Source organism: Psittacula echo (genome assembly GCF_963264785.1).
Source record: "Psittacula echo genome assembly, chromosome: 11".
NCBI lineage: Eukaryota > Metazoa > Chordata > Aves > Psittaciformes > Psittacidae > Psittacula > Psittacula echo.
In genome coordinates, this window is record NC_137746.1 from 14,554,760 (window position 1) to 14,577,867 (window position 23,108).

The following is a 23,108-nucleotide window of genomic DNA, read 5'->3' on the forward strand; positions in this document are numbered from 1 at the left end:
TTTGTACTCTGAAGTGGCCTGTCTTCCTCTTAATGTAAAGATGTAAATATAATGCAAGGAGCACTATGGGAGTTGCGAACATCAGGGTCGTGGCAGTTGTGCATGAGTGTCTGTTTGAAGTACACAGGAGACATGGTTTGCTCCTTTCCATGTCCAGTGCCCATCTTCAGTATACTATGATGTGACCTTTTCGTCTTCCCAAAGAATATTTACTAGAAGACATGCTATTCCAGCTCTATAGGGGGCTTTGGAAGTTTCCTCCCATGTGTTGTATGTTTTTGTGGTGTTCCTAATTGACAGTTACATTATGTAATTATGGCAAGTACCCTTGGAGGAGCCTACAGTGTTCAGTCACTTCCACCAAGCCCAATTTTCCTGTATTTTTTGAAGAGGGGATGACAGTCCTCATAAGAACATGTCTGCAAGCGGTAGGAACGGAAGTGCCAACATGACTCACAGCTACATTGTTTAAGAACTGCTGTTTGAAACATCATTTTGCCATCTATATGTCCTTGTTGGTTGTATGTAGCTTTCCCCAGACTTTATCAACTTTCAGATGTTTTTAATGGCACCTGCTCAAGTGAAATAAATGCTGATGTTTTGTTAGTATTAATAATGGTGAGAATGTGGGAATGGAGGATATTTCTGGGATTTGAGCATATTTTTTGAAGTGTACGCTTGGAGGTTAGTCATTTTATGCACTGTCATGTCCGATACAGCTTTTTCTGTGGATGGTAGTTATTTGACATGGATGTAAATTTTGCATGAAGAGTTGCAGAGTCACATACATCAAAATTGCCCATGTGCATGGTAGTGTTGTTGAGCTGATACTCATGACTGAGTTTTCAACTAGCCAGCTGCAAACTCTTCTTATGTACCTTGTACAGATAACATAATCAGAGATGCTGAGCTCAGAGATGCTGAGCTATGGTGCCTTCACTTTTCCATTACTTATTCTTGCCTTGTTTTTTCTCCTGTTCTAAACCTGGGGTGTCGGTTTGGTTGATAGCAGAGAGCTCTTCCAATTATCAGGCTGTGGGAACACTTTCCATCCATCCTATGAAGGTATTCATCTGCCAAGACAATGATTTTGATGTAATTCTGTTTCTCTGAAACATAAAGGAACGAAACTCTTCATTATCAGCTTCTAGCCTACATATAGGTCATTGGTCAAAACCAGGATATAATCTGTGGTGCAACTAAAGAGCATGAATGCAAAACAAGGAGGGCAAGAAGCTGGCTTGAAACCATGAAAATAGGTGTCAACGTGCTTTTTGCCTGATGCCAGAGCCGTGCCACTCTTGATGTGATGCTGGTTCCTTGTCCTGAAAGGCAGTGGAAGTCTTCTGATGAGAGAGCATTTGTATAATAACTCTGCATGTGGAATGATGGTGGATGGCTAGAAAGGCTGAGGGTCTGTTGAAGGGCACAGGAGACATGGGCTGCTTCTTTCCCTGTTCAGTTCCCAGGTATAATACCTGTCAATACAAATTTCATCTTCCCAAAGAATCTTGGCCAAAGCAATGTGATTCCAGCTGTACAGGGAGCCCTGGAAAGTCGCTATTGCCTGTTTGCAGGTTGTTGTGATGTTTTTAACTGACAGCTTTATTATGCACATATGACAAATCCTATAAAGGGAGCTTTGGGAGGAGCCAAGTGATTGTTCATTCCCAACTGAATACCAGAATTAGATATCCACTGTAAAGGCCATGATCAAGAACAGTGTCTAATGATCCTTTTGTTTCTGCATGTGCTCAGTTTTCGCAGTACTCCTTGTGATAATCTGAAGGTGGGCAGTTGTCTCTGATAGTGTGTGGAATATTAGATCTGTTTTATTTGCCTGCATGTCTCATACATGCCTTTCATGTTTACAGCTGAAAGGGACTTTCATAGATGTATTTCCTTAAAATGTCACTGGAAAATATGCTATTGCTTGTTATGTAGAGATAGTGAGAAGTCAGATCCATGGTAAAGAGATGTTCTCTGTGCAACTTTTCTTTCGATGGGGTCTGTCTGCAAATGAGCAAGATCAAGGACAATGATGCAAGTTATGAAGGGTTTGAGGAGTCTCGGAGGTGCTGTGTGTGAGGAGGTACTGATGGAGTCATGGCATGTGTTGTGTTGATTTGTCATTTCCCAGGGTTGCTTGCTGGCCTACAAAAAATGAGTCTGAAGGTGTCTTATCTTTGGATGTCACACATCTCAGAATCCAACTGTCCAAGCTGTGGGTTCATCAGTTTGATTTCCTTTGCATCATCATTTTTTGGCATAGCTGTACAATTTATAATAAGCTGTGAGTTGTGTATCTTCCAAGTTGTCATGAGCTGAAGTAGGATGATAGTGTCTTTGAGTTAATACTTCGATGACTGGGAGCTGCATATCGCTTATGCATTTGAGAACATTTTAGGTTGCTTCCAAGTAGTATGACAAGAAGAGAAATCTCTCTCCATGCATCCTTGTTGGGATCCTTTCTCACAGTTATGTGTTGAACTTCTCTTTGACTGGTATCTGTCTGCAAACATAGCTTTCCTTTTGTGTGATGTCTGGGCAATGTGAGAAATTCTGTCTGTCTAGAGACAGGTCAGATGTAGCAGTTTACTGTGGTATAATCTGAAATTCGAACATCAAATATGTACTGCAGCCTCCTAAGACAGAATCGTAGGTGTGAGCAAAAATGCGAGAAGCTAGAAGAAAATCTGTTGTGTGTTCTCAGAAAATAAGCTGGAAAAAGTGCCCCATGATAAGGCCTCGAAACTTACAGCTTCATATTCCTGGGATAAAAATCTGGGTTACTCAGTGATGTCATTTCTTGGTTCATCACATGTTCAGGTTCAGCTGAATTTTTTTCTCTACAAAGGTTGTGTTGTGTGCAATGTTAAGAGATAGTAAACGTGAAGGTGGTTCCTTAATGTGTAAAATGAGATGCACCAGCTCTACATGATGGGGTTGGGAAAATGCTATTTTATTGTCCGACTCCCAGAGTAGCCCGAAGTCCCAAATGGGAACGTAGCCTGTAGTGTCAGGCTGTAATGAAACATTCCCAAGAGGAAGTTGAAAAAGGGAAGAAATGCACGGTGATCGAGAGCAGTCTCTGGAGTGCAGGGGAAAAGTAACAAAGTCCAGAGGAAGGGCCAGCCTGAAAGATAACTACGTATGAAGGGGATCTTCACCTCTACCTTGTGCTACTACTCAGGATTTGGGAGATTAATGTGGTTGATGTCATTCCAGTCTGATAGAGTTTAGGTGTGCTGAAAGGCTGAGAGAAAAGTAATTGAAGCACAACGACTACAAAAAGTTATGCAAATGGAGGCGGGGAGGGGGGAGACTGTGCCTGAGAGCTGATGAACAAGTGAGTTTCCCATGCGGTAGAAGTAGCAGAGCCATAGAAGGAATGATATTTCTGCCTGGCCGTAATAGCTGCTAGGATCACGGAAGAGCTCGTCACAAAAACAATCGGGGCAGGAGATTACCGTTGGACTGAATCAGATGGCAGCTCCGTGTCGCCTGTGACGTCCCTGCGAGCTGGCTGTGGGCAAAGCTGGGCGGGCACAGCTCGGTGCCTGCAGTGCCGGGAGGAGGCTGCTGGCGCCGCTGTTGACCGAGGAGGAGAGAGAGGAAGGCCGGAGCGATGCCGGCAGCCCCGCCCGCTGCGGGCCAGATCGTTTACTCGCTAGCGGGTGTATAGGTGGCTGGGGGTTCTGCGAGCGTCCCCGCAGTGCAGAGCCGTGCTGCAGCGAGGCGGAGGAGATCAGGACCGGGAGGCAGTGTAGCAGCCGGAGGAAAATAAGGAGACAGAACAGCGGTCGTCGTCAGGGAGCTGTCTGCGGCGGTGCGGAGACAGCGGGGCCACGGCAGAGATGGGGCCGCCGGGGGGGCGCTGGGGCAGGCGGAAGCGAGCGCTGCTATGGACCCTCCTTGTGACAGCGTGGGACGCGGCGTGGGGGCAGCTCCGCTACTCGATTCAGGAGGAGCTGCCCAAGGGCTCATTCGTGGGCGACGTGGCCAAGGACCTGGGGCTGGAGCTGCCGGCACTCCGCGACCGCGGCATCCGAGTCGCCTCCGAAGGTAGGACGCAGTATTTCGCTCTGCACGGGAAGACGGGCCATTTGGTGACAGCGGAGCAGATAGACAGGGAGCAGCTGTGTGAAAGCGTGCAGCCATGCATGCTGCGGTGTGAGGTGATCTTGGAAGGGGAAATGAAGTTTTATGAAATCGAAGTGGAAATCACGGACGTTAACGACAACACCCCCAGCTTCCGACAAGAAGAAAAAGAACTGAGAATCAGCGAGACGACAGCTCCGGGGACAAGGTTTCCTCTAATCAGGGCTCACGACCCGGACTCGGGCCCGAATTCCCTGCAGCGCTACGAGCTGAGCGGCGACGAGCACTTCTCGCTGGCCGTGCGGGCGGGTCCCGGCGGGGATCAGCGTCCCGAGCTGGTGCTGGCAAAGGCTCTGGACCGGGAGAAGGCGGCGTTTTACGAGCTGGTGCTGAGGGCGAGCGACGGCGGAGAGCCTGCGCGGACGGGCACGGCACGGATCCGCGTGGTGGTGCTGGACGCCAACGACAACGCGCCCGTGTTCAGCCAGGCAGAGTACATGGTGCGTGTGGCCGAGGACGTGCCCGTGGGTTCCGTCCTCGTCACCCTCAAGGCCACCGACGCCGACGAGGGTCTGAACGGACGCGTGAAATACTCGTTGACAAAAATCACAGAGAAAGCCTCCAAGATTTTCGAGCTGGACTCTGAGACAGGAGCACTAACAATGGTAGGGTGCCTGGACTTCGAGGAAGTATCATCACACGAACTGGAGGTGCAGGCACATGATGGCGGGGACCTTTTCGACACCGCGAAAGTCGTGATTACAGTGACAGACGTCAACGATAACGTCCCCGTGATTTCGGTGCGATCGGCACTGAGCGAGATCTCAGAGGACGCGCCGCCAGGAACTGTAGTGGCCCTCCTACATGTGCACGACCGGGACTCGGAGACTAAGAGCGGAGTGCGGTGCTCGCTGGACGGAGGAGTACCATTCCGGCTGCAGAGCTCGCAGGGTAGCTACTACAGCGTCGTGACGTCGGGAGAGCTGGACCGCGAGAAGTTGTCGGAGTACAATGTGACAGTGCGGGCAGTGGACGGCGGGTCTCCGGCGAAGGAGAGCAGCGCGGTGCTGGCGCTGCGAGTGCTGGACGTGAACGACAACGCGCCGGTGTTCGCGGAGGCGCACTACAGCGCCCGGCTGGCCGAGAACAACGCGGCGGGCGCGCTGGTGCTGACGGTGCGAGCGTCGGACACAGACTGGGGCCAGAACGCGCGCGTGCGGTACCGGCTGTCGGAGGGGCGGGTGCAGGGCGCACCGCTCTCGTCCTACGTGTCGGTGCAGGCGGAGACGGGCGCGCTGTACGCGCTGCGCTCGTTCGACTACGAGGAGGTGCGCGAGGTGCGGCTGTGGGTGTGGGCGGAGGACGGCGGCGCGCCGGCGCTGAGCAGCAACGTGTCGGTGCTGCTGGAGATCGTGGACGAGAACGACAACGCGCCGCAGGTGCTGTACCCGCCGGCGGCGGCGCCTTCTGCGTCGGTGTCGGGCTGGGCAGGCGTGGAGCTGGCGCCGCGGTCGGCGGAGCCCGGGGCGCTGGTGGCCAAGGTGGTGGCGGTGGACGCGGACGCGGGGCAGAACGCGTGGCTGTCGTACGAGCTGGCCAAGGCGACGGAGCCGGGGCTGTTCCGCGTGGGGCTGCACAGCGGCGAGGTGCGCACGGCGCGCTTCCCGCTGGCCCGCGACGCGGCGCGGCAGAGCCTGGTGGTGGTGGTGAAGGACCACGGGCGGCCGGCGCTGTCGGCCACGGCCACGCTGACGGTGGTGCTGGCCGAGAGCGTGGCCGAGCTGCTCTCGGAGCTGGGCAGCGCGGCGGCGGCGCCGGGCGAGCCGGCCGCCAGCCTCACGCGCTGGCTGGTGCTGGCCGTGGCGGCCGTGTCCTGCCTCTTCCTCGCTTTCCTGCTGCTGCTTCTGGTGCTTCGCCTGCGTCGCTGGCGCCGCTTGCAGCTGTCGGCGGTCTCGGGCAGCTGTGCCTTGCGCGGCGTCCCGGCCTCTCAGTTCGTGGGCATCGACGGCGTGCGCGCCTTCCTGCACTCCTACTCGCACGAGGTGTCTCTCACCGCCGACTCGCGCAAGAGCCATCTCCGCTTGTCGTCCGGTAGCTGCTGCGACACCCTGTCTGCTCGGCCGGGGCCCGACGAGCCCTCGCCACTGCTCGGGGATGACCCTGCCGTTCCCCCGGTGAGTTCCTCCCAGAAGCCTTTCTCCGTGCCTCTTCCTTTCGTCTGCTGTTTCTCTGATATTTCTCCGATGTTTTGTTTTTCTCTTCCGTGTTCTGAGCGGGGAGCTGTGGGACAGGGATGACAAAGCCTGTCTCAGCCAGCGCTGGGTGCTGGTGCTTCTTGTTCCTGGGAGATGAGCGTGGGATGATTGCTCAGGTTCCCAACGGTTGGGGAGAAGGGAGGAGCGAGAGTTCGGCTGGCAGAACTTTCCTTGTAGATGTGTTTTGTGTTTCACGTCCTCGCTGTGTTTCACGCTGTTCAGTGACCCAGTCTCTTCTGGTGGTCTGTGCCTGGTTTTCTTTTACACATTGATCTTTCTTGTCTGAAGAGGCATGAGCAGAAAATTTGTCTTCATCTTAGTGTATTGATGTAAACATATGCAATGAACACTTTGTGAGTGTTGAAGTATTGGAAGGATACTCAGGGCAGCTGTGCCTGAGTGGCTTCTGAAGGATGCCAGAGACATGGTTGTTCCTTTTTCTGTCCAGTGCCTATCTGCGGGATCCGACTTTTTTCTTCCTAAAGAACGTTTGCTAGACGTGTTATTGCAGTTCTATAGGGGTGTGGGGAATTTCCTCCCATGTGTTGTAGGTTGTTGTGGTGTTCTTAATTAACAGCTGTACTTCTAACAAGTAGATTTGGAAGTTACCAGTTTTCTGACACTACCACAAAGCTCTCTCTTCCTTCCGCCTGAGAGGGGATGACAATTCTCTGATAATTTTCCCTGTAAGAAGTAGCCATGGAAGTGCCAGCATGACTCTGGGGTTCTGTGTCTATGAACTGTTGTGTGAAACGTCATTTTGCCATCTATTTGTTGGTTGTATGAAGCTTTCCCCAGCCTTGAGCAACCTTCAGATGTTTTCAGTGGCTTCTGCTCATATGAAGTATCTGCTGATGTTTTGGCAGTTTTAAAATTGGTGGGAATGTAGGGGATGGGAGGGTATGTTTATTACAAATAAATTTCTGGTCTTGGGGCTTGTTCTTTGAAGTATGTGCCAGGAAGTTACTCATTGTATGCACTATGTCTGATACAGCTTTTCCTGTGAATGGTACTTTTTGGGTGTAGATACAAAGGTTGCATAAAGAGTTGCAGTTACATACCTGCAAAATTGCCCATGTGCATGATGGAGTCGTTTGGCTCGTACTCATGACTGAGTCTTGAACCAACCAACTAGATACTAGTCTTATAAACCTACAACTGATGTCATACTCGGAGCTGCAAAGCTATGGTACCATCATATTCCAGTTTTCTTATTCTTGCCTTGTTTTGTCTCCTTCTCTAAACCTCCGCCTCAGTTTGGCTGTTAGTAGAGAGCTCTTCTAGTTGTCAGTCTGGGGGAGCAGTTTCCATCCATTCCATGAAGGTGTTCTGATTCCAAGACAAAGATTTTGATGTAATTGTTTCACTAAAACGTCAAGGAATGAAACTTCATTGTCAGCTTTTAGCCTGCATATGGTCAAGAACAGGATATAGTGTTTGGTGCTACTCAAGGTTATTAATGCAGAACAAGGAGGGTGAGAGGCTGGCTTGGTACCAGGAGCATGGGTGTGTCAACAAGCTTTTTTTGCCTGGTGCCGTGGCCTGTGCCACTCATGATGTGATAATGGTTCCTTGTCCTGAAAGGCAGTGGAAGTCCTCTGATAAGACAGCATTTGCATAACAAGTCTGCATGTGAAATGATGGTATGTGGGTAGAACGGCTGAGGGGCTGTTGAAGGGCACAAGAGACATGTGCTGTTCCTTTCTCTGTTCTTTGCCCAGCTGTATTATCGGGCAATGCAAGTTTCATCTTCTCAAAGAAGCTTAGCTGAAGACATGTTACTCAATGTGGATGGGGAGCCCTGGAAGTTAGTTTTTGCTTGTTTGCAGGTTGTTGTGATGTTTTTAACTGACAGCAAATGCCATGATGGGAGCTTTGAGAGGAGCCAAGTGATCATTCATTCCCGATTCAAAACTTGAATTATGTACCTACAATAAGAGACATCGATCAAGAAATGCATGCTATGAGCGTTTTGATTTTGCATGTGTTCACTTCTTCCTTGCTCCTTGTGATGATCTGAAGGTGAGCAGTTGTCTCTGATGGTGTGTGGGAGATCAGATCTACTATATTTTCCTGCCTGTCCCACGCATGCCTTTGATGTTTACAGATGTAAAAGAAAGACTTTAATAGATGTATGTCCTTTAAGTATCACTGGAAAAAATGTTCTTGCTTGTTATATAGAGATAATGAGAAGTCAGATATTATCTATAGCGAGGAAAAGTTGTCTGTGCAACATTTCTTTCGATGGAATCTGTCTGCAAATGAGGACAATCAAGGACAGTGGTGCAAGTTGTGAAGGGTTTGAAAAGTCTTGGGGTGCTGTGTGTGAGAAGGTACTGGTGGAAACATGGCCTGTGCTGTGTTGATTCCTAGGGTTTATTGCAGACCTACAGAAAATGTGTTTGCAAGTGTCTTATTTTTTGATATCACACTTCTCAAAATTTGTGTCCGAGCTATGGGTTCATCAGTTTGCTTTCCTATTGCATGATCATTTTTTAGCATAGACGTACAGTTTATATTAAGCTTTAAGACTTGTATATCTTCCAAATTGCCCACGTGCTGCAGTAGGATGATGGTGTCTTTGAGTTAATACTTTGATGTCTGGGTCTTTATTGGAGCTGCATATCGCTTATGCACATGCAAATATTTTACATTGCTTCCAAGTAGTGTGACGAGGAGAAAAACTTCTCTCCATGCATCCATGTTGGGATCCTTTTTTTCAGTTATGTGTTGGAACTTCTCTTTCATTGGTACCTGTTTGCAAATGTAGCATTCCTTTTGTGTGACATTTGGGCAGTGTGAGAAATTCTGTCTGTCTGCACATAATGTAAAATTTACTGCGGTATAATTTGAAATACAAACTTCAGATACATACTTCAGCCTCCTAAGACAGAATTTTAGGTGTGAGCAGGAAGAGTGAGAAGCTAAAAGAGAATCTGTTATGTTTTCTCAGAAGAATAAGCTGAAGAAAGTGCCCCATGATAAGGCCTTTAAACTTACAGCTTCATACAGAAAAAATTGGGTTAGTTAGTGATGTCATTTCTTGGTTGTGTTGTGTGCAATGTTATGAGTTAGTAAACGTGAAGGTGGTTCCTTAGTGTGTAGAATGAGACGCACCAACTCTGCATAATGGGGTTGGGAAAATGGAGTTTTGTTGTCTGACTCCTAGAGGAGCCCCAAGTCCTAAATGGAAGTGCAACCTCCAGTGTCAGGCTTTATTGAAACATTCCCGAATGGGAGAACGAGAACAATCAGGATGATCCAGAGCTGCCTCTGCAGTGCAGGGGAAAAGTAAAAAATCCAGAGGAAGGGCCAGCCTGGAATACAACTGTCTTTGAATAGGCATCTTCATCTGTGCTTTGTGGTATTAATCAGGATTTGGGAAATTTATGTGGCTGATGTCAATCCAGTCTGATAGTTTAGATCTGCTGAAAGGATGAGGGAAATGTAATTCAGGAACAACGACTTCAAAAAGTTGTGCAAATGATGGGGGAGATTGCGCCTGAGGGCTGATGGACACATAAATAATCCTAGCGGTAGAAGAGCCACAGAAGGAGTGTTAATTCTGCCCGGAAGGAACGCCGCGAAGATGAAGGAAGAGCTCACGTCGAGAGCAGCCGAGGCTGGAAATCACCGCTGGCCGGGACCTGATGGCAGCTCAGTGGCGTCCGTGCCGTGTCCGCGAGGTGGCCATGGGCAAAGCCGGGCAGGCATAGCTCGGCATCGCTCGCTGCCTGTAGTGCCGGGAGGAGGCTGCGGGCGCCGCTGTTGACCGAGGAGGAGAGAGAGGAAGGTCGGAGCGATGCCGGCAGCCCCGCCCTCTGCGGCCCGTTTCGCTCGCTTGCTCGCTGACTGTTTTGGCGGCCGGGCGGTCTGCGAGCGTCACCGTGGTGCAGAGCCGTGCTACAGCAAGGCAGAGGGGCCGCTGGCAGCAGCTGGCAGAGGCGATACGGACCGGGAGACAGTGCAGCAGCAGGAGGAGGAAAAGGAGACCGAGCAGCGGTCGGTAGTGGGGAGCTGCTTGCCGCGGTGCGGGGTCTCGGCGGAGATGCGCGCAGCGGCAAGGCACTGGAGCAGGCGGGAGCGAGCGCTGCTGTGGACCGTCCTGGTGTCGGCGTGGGACGCGGCGTGGGGGCAGCTGCGCTATTCGATTCCCGAGGAGCTGCCCAAGGGCTCGTTCGTGGGCGACGTGGCCAAGGACCTGGGGCTGGAGCTGCCGGCACTCCGCGACCACGGCGTCCGAGTAGCCTCCGAAGGTAGGACGCAGTATTTCTCTCTGCACGGGAAGACGGGTCATTTGGTGACGGCAGAGAGGATAGACAGGGAGCAACTGTGCGAGAGCGTGCAGCCATGCATGCTGCGGTGTGAGGTGATCTTGGAAGGGGAAATGAAGTTTTATGAAATCGAAGTGGAAATCACGGACGTTAACGACAACGCGCCCAGCTTCCGACAAGCAGAAAAGGAACTGAGAATGAGCGAGATGACATCCCTGGGGTCGCGGTATCTCCTCCCCGAGGCTCACGACCCGGACTCGGGCCCGAATTCCCTGCAGCGCTACGAGCTGAGCGGCGACGAGCACTTCTCGCTGGCCGTGCAGGCGGGTCCTGAAGGGGATCAGCGTCCCGAGCTGGTGTTGGCGAAGGCTCTGGACCGGGAGGAGGCGGCGTTTCACGAGCTGGTGCTGAGGGCGAGCGACGGCGGAGAGCCTGCGAGGACGGGCACGGCGCGGATCCGCGTGGCTGTGCTGGACGCCAACGACAACGCGCCCGTGTTCAGCCAGGCAGAGTACACGGTGCGCGTGCCCGAAGACGTGCCCGTGGGCTCTCTCCTTGTCACCCTCAAGGCCACCGACGCCGATGAGGGGTTAAACGGACACGTGAAATACATTTTCCATAAAATTTCAGACCGGGCGTCGGAACTTTTTCATTTGGACTCTGAGACGGGAGAAATATCCCTGAAGGACAATTTGGACTTCGAAAAAATCTCCACACACGAACTGAAGGTGCAGGCACTCGATGGAGTAGAGCTATTTGACACAGCGAAAGTCGTGATTACAGTGACAGACGTCAACGACAATGCCCCCGAAATTTCGGTGCGATCGGCACTGAGGGAGATCTCAGAGGAGGCACCGCCGGGGACTGCGGTTGCCCTGTTGCACGTGCAGGACAGGGACTCGATAGCGAACGGTCAGGTGCGGTGCATGCTAAACGAGGGTGTCCCATTCCGGCTGCAGAGCTCGCAGGGCAGCTACTACAGTGTGGTGACGGCGGGGGAGCTGGACCGCGAGAAGGTGTCGGAGTACAACCTGACCGTGCGGGCGGTGGACGGTGGGTCGCCGGCGCTGCAGAGCAGCGCTGTGCTGGCACTGCGAGTGCTGGACGTGAACGACAACGCGCCGGTATTCGCGGAGGCGCGCTACAGCGCCCGGCTGGCCGAGAACAACGCGGCAGGCGCGCTGGTGCTGACGGTGCGGGCGTCGGACACAGACTGGGGCCAGAACGCGCGCGTGCGGTACCGGCTATCGGAGGGGCGGGTGCGGGGCGCACCGCTCTCGTCCTACGTGTCGGTGCAGGCGGAGACGGGCGCGCTGTACGCGCTGCGCTCGTTCGACTACGAGGAGGTGCGCGAGGTGCGGCTGTGGGTGTGGGCAGAGGACGGCGGCGCGCCGGCGCTGAGCAGCAACGTGTCGGTGCTGCTGGAGATCGTGGACGAGAACGACAACGCGCCGCAGGTGCTGTACCCGCCGGCGGCGGCGCCTTCGGCGTCGGTGTCGGGCTGGGCAGGCGTGGAGCTGGCGTCGCGGTCGGCGGAGCCCGGGGCGCTGGTGGCCAAGGTGGTGGCGGTGGACGCGGACGCGGGGCAGAACGCGTGGCTGTCGTACGAGCTGGCCAAGGCGACGGAGCCGGGGCTGTTCCGCGTGGGGCTGCACAGCGGCGAGGTGCGCACGGCGCGCTTCCCGCTGGCCCGCGACGCGGCGCGGCAGAGCCTGGTGGTGGTGGTGAAGGACCACGGGCGGCCGGCGCTGTCGGCCACGGCCACGCTGACGGTGGTGCTGGCCGAGAGCGTGGCCGAGCTGCTCTCGGAGCTGGGCAGCGCGGCGGCGGTGCCGGGCGAGCCGGCCGCCAGCCTCACGCGCTGGCTGGTGCTGGCCGTGGCGGCCGTGTCCTGCCTCTTCCTCGCTTTCCTGCTGCTGCTTCTGGCGCTTCGCCTGCGTCGCTGGCGCCGCTCGCAGCTGTCGGCGGTCTCGGGCAGCTGTGCCTTGCGCGGCGTCCCGGCCTCTCAGTTCGTGGGCATCGACGGCGTGCGCGCCTTCCTGCACTCCTACTCGCACGAGGTGTCTCTCACCGCCGACTCGCGCAAGAGCCATCTCCGCTTGTCGTCCGGTAGCTGCTGCGACACCCTGTCTGCCCGGCCGGGGCCCGACGAGCCCTCGCCACTGCTCGGGGATGACCCTGCTGCTCCCCCGGTGAGTTCCTCCCAGAAGCCTTTCTCCACGCCGCTTCCTTTCCTGTGCTGTTTCTCTGCCCTTTTCCCCATGGTTCATTTTTCCGTGTTTCATGTGTCGGCGGGACTTCCCTTGTGGCTGGTTTTCGTGTTTTTATAAGACGCCTGTTCGTTTTCCTTTTTCTCTCTTGCCGTGTTTTTTATGGGATAGTCGTGACTCATCTCAACAAGTCGGTTTATTAGCAAATTTAAATTTGCGTTATTAACATTATCAGGTTTATTCTCAACAGAAACTTTGTCTTACTAGAGTGAGAAACAGAATGTTATCGTCCGCAGGTACATATTTCCGTGATAGGTTAATATTTTGTGTATTTTAGGCAGCCTTATTGCTTGTTTTGTATCTTTACGTGTTTGTACATGTTGTACTACTTCATTTTGTTTTGTTTGTGACTTATAATTTTTGAGAGTAGAGCGTGAGGAACGGAGCTTATTGAATTTTTTTAATAGTGGTACTCATTAGAAAGATTCTCTGTTTCTGTGCTTCTTAACAACCAGCGAGCAGTTTTACGTATGGGATGGGACTATTGCAAACACAGAATGGTTTTTAATTTAACGGTGTGTTAATTTACATGTTTTTTTCATATGTCTATCTTCGTTTTCACATAATTCTTAGTCTTCCCTTTTTGCGCATCTTTTTCATATAACTACCTTGAGAGGAATTTAAGCCGGTTTTGGAAGTGAAACCATTCTTTGGGGTTGGTCTTGGTTTTGTCTCATATCTGAAAGTTCCTCACACACACAGCAGGTTCTTCAGCCAGTAGTGACAGCAATGTCAATTTTGTATACCAAAATTCAGATGCCTGATGTGCTGCTTTCTCAACCAGAAGCCTATTCACAGACATCCATGCAAATTCCTTGTTGCTTTTGGGAATTTCCTTGGTTGAGTTCAAAAGTAAGCCCCATGCTCCAGATTGAGGAAGAGGATTGAAGGGGAGCGAAATTACTTGTTAGTAATTGTTACATTCCAAAATAATGTGTGTATGTAAGCACCTTGGTAGTGACCCATCACTGTGCTCTTCCAAACATGGAGTGGAGTTGAAGAACTGGATGTTCCTAGACTGAGCCTTGTGCCTGTAGACTCCGTAAACTACTTCTTAGACCTCCAAACTATGGGTGAAGTGCTAGAAAGTGGAGAGTATTGTCGCAATTTCTTTTGGTCTGCACTACAGAGAGTGTGGCACTTCAAGACATGTCAAGATCATCTTCCTGTGAAGGGTAATTTATTTGTGACTTTTTTGTTGCATTACCGCTTGTTTCGTATCATTATCCCTGATGTAGCAGCACTGGGTCTGTCGATGCTATGTTTAAAATCGGTGCAGAGTCTGAGAAACAGAGTGGTATGCATTCTTAATAGTGTTAATGTTTGCTTTCTCCTTCTGTGTTTCTTACCAGCTACTGAGCATATCCAGAATCTTGCTGCACATGGAATGATTTTGTGATAGTGGGCTTGTCCATGAGAAGCCTGTTTGCACAGCTGCCTTGTGGCCTTTTTTGCCAAATGAGGGTTGATCTCCAAATGATCAGTACTATCCAGTGGTTATTTTATATTTGCTTGACTGCTCGTTCTCATGTCTTTTACAGCAGGGTATAGTTACAGGTACTGGTGTAGCTGTACAGGTACAGGTACTGGTGACAGCATGTCCTAATGTTTCTAATGCTGATATAATGTTAATTTCTTACTTGTTTCTTTATCACTATTGCCGTACAACACTGTTTTCATTTATCATTTATTTATTTGTAAAACACGTAAGCAGCACTTTAGTAATGCAATGCAAGAAACGTCGAGGAAGTGCAACATTCTGATGTAAACACCTGCTCAGTATAGGTAGGTAGCCCTCTTGTATGTGTCTCTCCACCTTGAAGTAGAGTGTGGCTGCTTCTTTGTGAGAATGGTCTTGGTGAGGAAGGGCCTATTCTCAGAGCACTGTTGTGGCTGAGTGATTGTTTGCTAAGAACTGCTACAGTGGAATAAGCTTGTGAAGGAGAAACTGAGTCCTGTAGTCCGTTTCTTTGTACCATCTAAGAGAGTTTCAAGAGTGGCATAACCGGGATCTGAGTTATCACCAGGTCCGCATGAATGAGCACAGTAGCCATCCATGCTGTCATCTCTTGTCCAGAGCAATAGAAGCGTTAGGAAAATCTGTTGTACCTGTAGTTTCCAAACCTATGGTCTTGGTAGCACTTCATATGGTTCAGGTGGTGATAATGTGCCCTCTCTCTCCATCGTCATGAGCGAAGATACAGTGGTTTACAGAGTCCTGCATTCCATGATTTCCTTCAGCTGTTGCTAAGAAGTGGCGTCACCTGTACAAACAGGCACTGAAGAGGATCAGAACTTTCATAGCCGATACACTCAAGAGGCTTTTATCCTTTCCATTTTCAGAGCACCCCACGCCTTTAGTGTTTTGTGTATTGTCAGCGCAAAGAACATGTGTTTGTGTCATGGGTGAACTGTATGCTCCATTGCTGCCCTCCTGCCTTTTCTTGCGACTTTTGTTGTTGTATTCTTTTCTGCAAGTCTATGCCTATCATGGGAAAGGTAGCTCGGGTATCACATGTCGCAGACACCTCGGGCATCACCACCGAGAAGTACACTGCTCCTCTTTACAATTCTCGGAATAGCACACTTAATTGAAGTTGCCTCGGTCATGGGGACCTTTCAGCTGCTAGTCCATGTTCTTAAATCTTGCCAGTTTTCCCCCGTCTCAGTCACTTTGAGAGGTATATAAGATAAAAGGGAAATTGGCTGCTCTGATGCTTCCTTTCCACAACGGCTCCTGCTCTGAAGTATGTTGTAGCTTTGCTTCAAAAAGCTCGTAGAAATTAAAGTGTTGAAGAAAGACAACCCGCAGCAGTAGGAGAAGCTGTTGGAATATGTCTGATGTTTGCTGTGCAGTGTACCTGATGTACTCACCTGTACGTACATGTGCTAGCTGTACGAGGTGCGCGCTCTGCTCAGTAACGCGTTCACCAACCAGACTCGTGATTTCCCCAGCTGAATAGAGCTGCTTGGTCTGCTTTCTCCCGGGTGTGAGAAACCCCGAAATGAAGGGTGAGCGCGTTTCTCGGTTGCCGATGGCGCCGACAGCCGGTAGCCGCTGGCAGCGTGATTCAGAGCGTACAGACCGGAGCACCGCACGGCTGCGGTGGCATCGCGGTGCCTCCGGGTGCCGCTGTTGGCCAACAGCAGAGCGATGCTAGAGCCGTAGACGCAGCCGGAGCCGCCGCAGTGTCCTGCCCCCGCAGGCTCTCGCTCGCCCGGAGCCGGCCAGAGCGGCAGCGGCACGGGCAGCAGAGGCGTGAGGCAGCTCTGGGAGCAGCGGCGTCTGAGCTTGCTTCGAGCTCGCTGCCCTCCGGCAGCCCCTACTCTCGCTGCGGAGAGAGGCTGGAAGGGAAGGAGAGACGAAGCGAGCGCTGCTGAGAATGGCGGGCAGGCAGAGGCAGAGCCAGCGGCCAGCAGCTGGCCGGGTGTTGCTGCCAGCTTTGCTGCTGTGCTGGTGCTGCCGGGCGGCACCAGAGCGGCTCCGCTACGCCATCCCCGAGGAGCTGGGCAGAGGCTCACTGGTGGGGCCGCTGGCGCGGGACCTGGGGCTGAGCCCGGCAGAGCTGCCGGCACGCAAGCTGCGACTGAGCGCCGCGAAGCAATACTTTACCGTGAGCAGGGAGAACGGGAACCTGTACGTGAGCGAGAGGCTGGACAGGGAGGAGATGTGCAGCGAGTCGGTGTCCTGCTCCGTCAGCTTCGAGGCGGTGGTGCAGAACCCGCTGAATGTTTTCCACGTTGACGTAGTCATCCAGGACGTGAACGACAACGCTCCACGGTTTTTGCGAGACAGTTTGCATCTGGAGATCAACGAGCTCACTTCTCCTGGTGCCCGGTTTTATTTGGGCACGGCGGAAGACGCAGACGTGGGTAGCAACTCGCTGCAGGGCTACGAGCTGGAGGACAACGGGTACTTCGCAGTGGAGGTGAAGGAGAGCCCGGACGGCAGCAAGTTCGCGGAGCTAGTGCTGCGCCGGGCCCTGGACAGGGAGAGAGAGCAGAGCCTGCGGCTGGTGCTGACGGCGGTGGACGGCGGAGACCCGCCCCGGAGCGGCACCGCCCAGCTCTGCATCAACGTCACCGATGCCAACGACAACGCCCCCGTGTTCGCGCAGGAGCGGTATCGAGTGAGCTTGCGGGAGGATGCGCTGCCGGGCTCGACTGTGCTGAACGTCTCCGCCTCCGATGCCGACTCAGGCAGCAACGCCCGCATCACGTACGGCTTCGGGGAAACACCGGCAAAGGTGCTTCAGAAGTTCGCGGTAGACGCGAAGAGCGGGAGGATCACGCTGCAGGAGACACTGGACTTTGAGGACACGCGCTCTTACAGCCTGGCCGTGGAGGCAAGGGACGGGGGCGGTCTGGTAGCACACTGCAAGGTGGAGGTGGAGGTGGCTGACGTGAACGACAACGCGCCCGAAATCACGGTGCTGTCGGTGTCGAGTCCTGTGCCCGAGGACGCTCCGGCCGGAACGGTTGTGGCACTGCTGAACGTGAAGGATCCGGACTCCGGGGAGAACGGTCAGGTGTGGTGCGAACTGTCTGGCGAGGCTCCTCTGTCGCTTGTGGCGTCGTCGGGCGGCTCGTACAAGGTGGTGACGGCGAGCGCGCTGGACCGGGAGCAGGCGTCCGAGCACCGGGTGACGGTGGTGGCGAGGGACCGGGGCAGCCCAGCGCTCTCGAGCAGCACGGCGCTGGTGCTGGAGGTGTCGGACGTGAACGACAACGCGCCGGTGTTCGAGGAGGCCGCCTACAGCGCCTACGTGGAAGAGAACAACGCGGCGGGGGCGCTAGTTCTGCGAGTGAGGGCACGGGACGCGGACGCAGGCAGCAACGGGCGCGTGAGCTACTCGTTGGAGGGCGGCAGCGTGGGCGCGGCGCCGTACGTGTCGGTGGAGGCGCAGAGCGGCGCTGTGTACGCGCAGCGCTCCTTCGACTACGAGGAATGCCGCGAGTTCGCGGTGGTGGTGCGGGCGCAGGACGGCGGGGAACCGACGCGGAGCTCGACGGCGACGGTGCGCGTCTTCGTGTTAGACCGCAACGACAACGCGCCGCGGGTGCTGTGGCCCGTGCCGGCCGCAGGAGCGGCCGCGGCCCCGTTTGAGGTGGTTCCGCGGTCGGCTGAGGCCGGGTACCTGGTGGCCAAGGTGGTGGCGGTGGACGCAGATGCGGGGCGCAACGCCTGGCTGTCGTACGAGCTGGTGCAGGCACCGGAGCCGGCGTTGTTCCGCGTGGGGCTGCACAGCGGCGAGGTGCGCACGGCGCGGGCCGTGTCGGAGAGGGACGCGGCGAAGCAGAGGCTCGTGGCCGTGGTGAAGGATCACGGGCGGCCGGAGCTGTCGGCCACAGCCACGCTGCACGTGGTGCTGGCCGAGAGCTTGCAGGAGGCGCTGCCGGAGTTGAGCGACAGAGATGCTGTGTCCGAGCTGACATCTGATCTAAATCTCATTCTTGTAGTGGCACTCGCTGCCGTGTGCTTGTTATTCGTTTTCACAGTCATTTTGATGTTGTTCTTTAAATGCCGAAGGTCGAAGAGCCCTCCCGTTTTTATTACTTCTGATAAAGAAATGTATTCCACCCTGGGCTCAAAAGCACCGTACAACTACTGCAACAGCACTCTGCCCTTGCCCTACTCCTATGAGGTGTGTTTAGCTTCCGAGTCGGGACAGAAGGATTTTACATTTCTGAGACCAGCGGCAGCAGCGCTGTCTGACCGTCTCCTAGCTGGGGAACCTGGCTCAGGAGCTGACTCTGGCAAAGACCCTCCTAGCCCTGGGAGCTCGGCACAGGTGAGTTTCTGTCCTGGGATCCCTCTCTGCCGGCTTGTGTGAATCTTCGGGCTTGTGTGAATTATCTTCCCCTGCTCTCCCCTCAGAGATGGGTGGGCAACCGGCAGAGCTCAGCGTCGCCTTCGGGAGCACTGCTCAATAGCTCAGGAGCGTCTGTGCAAGGTTTGGGGGGCACATGGGCCCCTGACTTCTCCATTTTACCTGCCCAGTCTCGTCCACGATTTGTCGTTTGTGCCCCGAGGCGCAACGCAATGTTGTCAGTACTGCTGTTTGTCTGTCTTACTCTTAGCGCAAGTTTCAACGAGCCTGGGTGCTGAGGGGATGCGGGGCGGAGCGGGGTCAAAAATGTCTTGAGGTCTTAGGCTGAGGCAGCCCTTTCGTCTTCGTGTAGTGAGTGCTTCCTTTGTTATCGCGGCCAGATCTGAGTATTTTCCTGTGATAACGATGTGTGACCTATCCTGGCGTGTTCGTTCAGTGAGGCAGCAACTCTGATCCCGGTTTTTTCCAACTCGTTCTTTAGTTGTTTGTTGGTGTTTCTTTCATACTCTGAACCCCTCAAAAGGAAGATGTTGTGTACACCCGTGACTTACCATATCCCCGCCGTCTGGAGATCCGGGGCTGGTGCCTCACTGTAGCTCTGAACCCGGAGCAGAGCAGAAAATCCTTTGGGTTTGCTGCTGCCACCGGCTTCTCCTGAGCCCCGGCAGAGCCGGGAATAACACCACTGAGCTGCTTTGGCTGGGATTTGGCCTGAACCCCTCCCCGAAGGAATTCCTGATGCAGGGAAACGGCGTTTTCCCCCTTAAACTGTGCCACGTTTCCATTTCTCTCTCCAAATGGTGAGAGCAATGGAACAATATCTGGAGCAATTTCATTTCTGGAGCAGTGAAGCATCGCTTTCAATATTCGGGCTTCCTGTCAAAGTAAAGGAGACTTAATGTCTGCAGATCAGCTGAAATACATGGAAATGTTTGGTCTTCCATGCCTTTCCTGAGATTTTTGCTGTACTCAGCTCCCCGCTGCTTGGCCGTTCTGCTATTGCTGGGGTTAAGTGGAGGAGGTACTCTGAATAGGGGTTGTGTGTGCACTCACATGAAGAGAACTCCTTAAGAGTTATGGTACTCGTGGTAGACAAAATAAACTGTATTTAGGGAAAACAAGAAATGGGCAGTGCTTGGGAAAAAAGATTCAGGGCTTATTTCAGAGAAAACTGGTGGCTGAATGCTATTTCAAAACTTGCCTCTAAGCAAGCTGCGGATTTTCTACTTTTAGATTATATGTAAGAAAAGTAATAGGGATTTCGTTGCATAAGGACCTATGAGAAATCCGCTCAAAGCATTGTGAGCCTCCAGAGATGGTGTGTTACAGAAGCGCTCCAAAAAGGATAGAGGGAAATAACATGTACTTACGTGCACGATGCAGCTGCTGTGGTTAAAGCATATAATTTTCTTTCTCAGTCTTTAAATTGCTCCGAAATTAAATTCTATTAAAATACAGCGTTAGATGACTAACGTTCGATATTACCGGCGTGATGCCTATACTTTTATCACATTCTGTGGACTGGTGATAAGAATGCTAAGTAGCCCTGATAGGATTTATCACTCGCAGGGTTTATTCGGTAGGAAAGGAAATAGCATGTAGAGAGGAAACTTTGTGCCAACTCGTTTGATACTGCGTCTGTGGGCGGATCCTGCCCTCTCACGGCAGGTGACAGGGCTGTACGGAGCGAGAATAGAATCAAGGTCTCTGTGTCGTGTCTCCCACGTTGGTTTGGGTTAATTACAGCCCTTCCACGATGCAGCCATGACAAGTAGTGGGGTAACAGAAATCCAGCCACCGCGTTTCCGAACCAGGTTTGCAGGAGAGCCTTGTCCTTTCTCTCGGTCTGCAAATGAACTCCTGGGAGCTCCTTTGCAGCCCGAATTATTTCCCAGACATCGCTATCCTTTCTTTATCTGTCTCGGCTGTGGGAAGACTCTTGGACGCTGTTTCTTGGCCACAGACGCCATTGACATTGTTCTGGCGCTCCCTTATCAAGCTTCCTTGTCCCTTTCCCACTGTGATAGCTGAGCAGTTACTCAGGTGATGAAAAAACAAAACCCGAAATTACGGTAGTTTTATTCGTGTGAGCACTCAAAACGTCGGAAAACCCGTCGTATCACGAGTTACTGGTGACAGCAACAACCCCAACCGCAGGATGGCATCCCGGGAATTGGCTGTTTCTTGCCCAGGTGCTGCTGGTGCCGTGGTTCACGCGGTGCCGTGAACCTGCTGGGCTGCTGTTCTACGGGAACGGGAACCGCTTCCGATCCCGGCGAACCAGACCGTGATTTCCCTGCGTCTGGCTGGTGGAAACAGGTACCAAGGAGCAAGCTGAGAGGTGGCGAAAGCAGGAGGGCGTAATAAACAGAGAACTTTACGATTTGTCGGGGAAGATGCATGCGGGGACAGTGACGGGGCATGGAGGGAGTGCCTGTGGGGGGTACAGGAGGTGCCGGTCCCAGGTGCTCCTGCGAACCTCGCAGCAGGAGCTGCCCTGCGGGGTGACTGTGCTGCAGACGGAGCAGTTGCTCATCACTCGGCAGCACTAAATCTGTGTCGTTTTGCCGGCGGCGCTGCTTTGGTGGCACAAAGGCGCGACGCCGTGGGGTATCAGGAAGGGTCTGACCCTTGGGTGGCAGGACCGGCATTCTGAAGGTCCCGAAGGACATGGAGCTGGGTTTCCCCGGCGCCCTGTGTGCCCCGGCCGATCCTCTTCACCTCCCCTTCCTGCTCCTGCTGCTTCTTTCCAGCGAGGTTTTCCCGGGACATACCCCACCCTCCCCCATTTCCAACCCTCTCTTTCTGGCGTCATCCTCTCCACTATCTCTTACACCTTCCTTCCCGCACGTAGCAGTCCCCGTGCCCCTTCTACACTGCCTCTCCCAGCCTGGCTGTCTTTATCAACCGGGTTTCTTGCAGGGATGCTCTTTCCCTTCGGGGTCAACGGGCTGGAGCCCTGCTGCCTTCGGGCCGGGGCCGCCGCGCTCCCTCTCGGCGGGCGCTGCCCCTCGGCAGGGTTCCGGTAGCCCTGCACTCCGTGCAGTTATTGGCCGGGACTGTGTGTGCCGCTGTCGGCCAATGGTGGAGCGGGGGGGATCTGCCGGCCCGGCCCCGCTCGGAGCCGGGATGAGGCGCAGACGATCTCAGAGGGAGCCCGGGAGGGAGTCGCGGCGCAGCCCGGAAAGCAATGCCCGTCCTCCTGCCGCCGCCGCTTCCCGGGGCGCGCTGGGCAGCGGCATGACGGGGCGAGCTGAGGATTTTTAGCCGGGGCGGGGGGACGAAGAGGTGAGCGCGGCCGTCCTGTGCGATGAACGGCGTTGCTGTAAGGAGCCGCGGGGTGACGACGAGGCAGGTATTGAGCCTCTTGCTTTTGTTCGGCGTTTCCGATTGGGTTTCCGCCGCTATTCGCTATGCGATTCCCGAGGAGGCGCGGAGAGGCTCCGCGGTGGGAAACGTGGTAGCCGACTTGGAGTTGGACCTGGGGCGGCTGCCGGGACGCCGGCTGCGGGTGGTGTCCGGCGGCAGCAAGAAGTACTTCGGGGTGGATCTGGCGAGTGGCGCGCTGCTGGTGAGCGAGCGGATCGACCGGGAGGAGCTGTGCGGAGCGCTCTCTCCCTGCTCCCTCAGCTTTGAGATCGTGGTAGAAAACCCGCTGGAGCTGTACAGCGGCACCGTGGAGATCCAGGACATCAATGACAACGACCCGGTTTTTCCCAGCAGCCAGGCGAGGCTGGAAATCAGCGAGTCGGTGGCTGCAGGAGCTCGCTTCCCGCTAGAGAGCGCGCAAGACCCCGATGTGGGAATTAACTCTTTGCAGACCTACCAGCTCAGCGCCAACCCCCACTTTGTGCTCGACGTGCAGACGAGGGTGGATGGCAGCAAGTACGCGGAGCTGGTGCTGGAGAAGGAGCTAGACAGGGAGGAGCAACGGGAGTTGCACTTGGTCTTGACCGCCCTGGATGGAGGCAGCCCACCACGGTCGGCCCACGTGCAGATCCACATTGATGTCGTGGATGCCAATGATAATGCCCCGGTCTTCAACCAATCCACCTACAAGGCAAGCGTGAGGGAGAACACACCCAGTAGTACCCTGGTTGCCAGGATCAGTGCATACGATCTCGATGATGGGCCCAATGGAGACATCATCTATTCCTTCAGCAGCCACACACCCGCCAAGGTACGAGAACTCTTTGCTCTGGACTCGGCCACAGGGGAGTTGAGGGTCAAGGGACAGCTGGACTATGAGGAAACAAAGCTGTACGAGATTTACTTACAGGCTAAAGACAAGGGTGCTGTTCCTGGTGTGGCTCATTGCAAAGTGCTGGTGGAAGTTTTAGATGTGAATGACAATGCTCCAGAGGTGACAGTGACTTC

General features: G+C 53.8%; 3 protein-coding genes across 3 annotated transcripts in view; all 3 read left to right on the top strand.

Moving 5' to 3' along the window:
- Nucleotides 1–23,108, top strand: part of LOC308225799 (protocadherin gamma-A5-like) — a gene marked incomplete at both ends in the record, with an annotated part of 78,077 nt that overhangs the window by 22,072 nt on the left and 32,897 nt on the right. The window lies entirely within an intron of this gene.
- LOC308226000 (uncharacterized protein) lies at nt 416–16,281 on the top strand (the record flags this gene model as incomplete). The annotated part of the gene is given in 8 exon segments (XM_080627286.1): nt 416–428; nt 3,418–3,653; nt 3,655–3,683; nt 3,685–3,764; nt 3,796–6,275; nt 10,097–10,345; nt 10,348–12,822; nt 15,949–16,281. Coding segments are annotated over 8 exon segments (5,895 nt in total).
- LOC308226001 (protocadherin gamma-B5-like) lies at nt 16,284–19,389 on the top strand (the record flags this gene model as incomplete). The annotated part of the gene is made up of 3 exons (XM_080627287.1): nt 16,284–18,692; nt 18,779–18,952; nt 19,255–19,389. The coding sequence occupies 3 exons, from the start codon at nt 16,284–16,286 to the stop codon at nt 19,387–19,389; spliced, it is 2,718 nt and encodes a 905-aa protein (XP_080483413.1).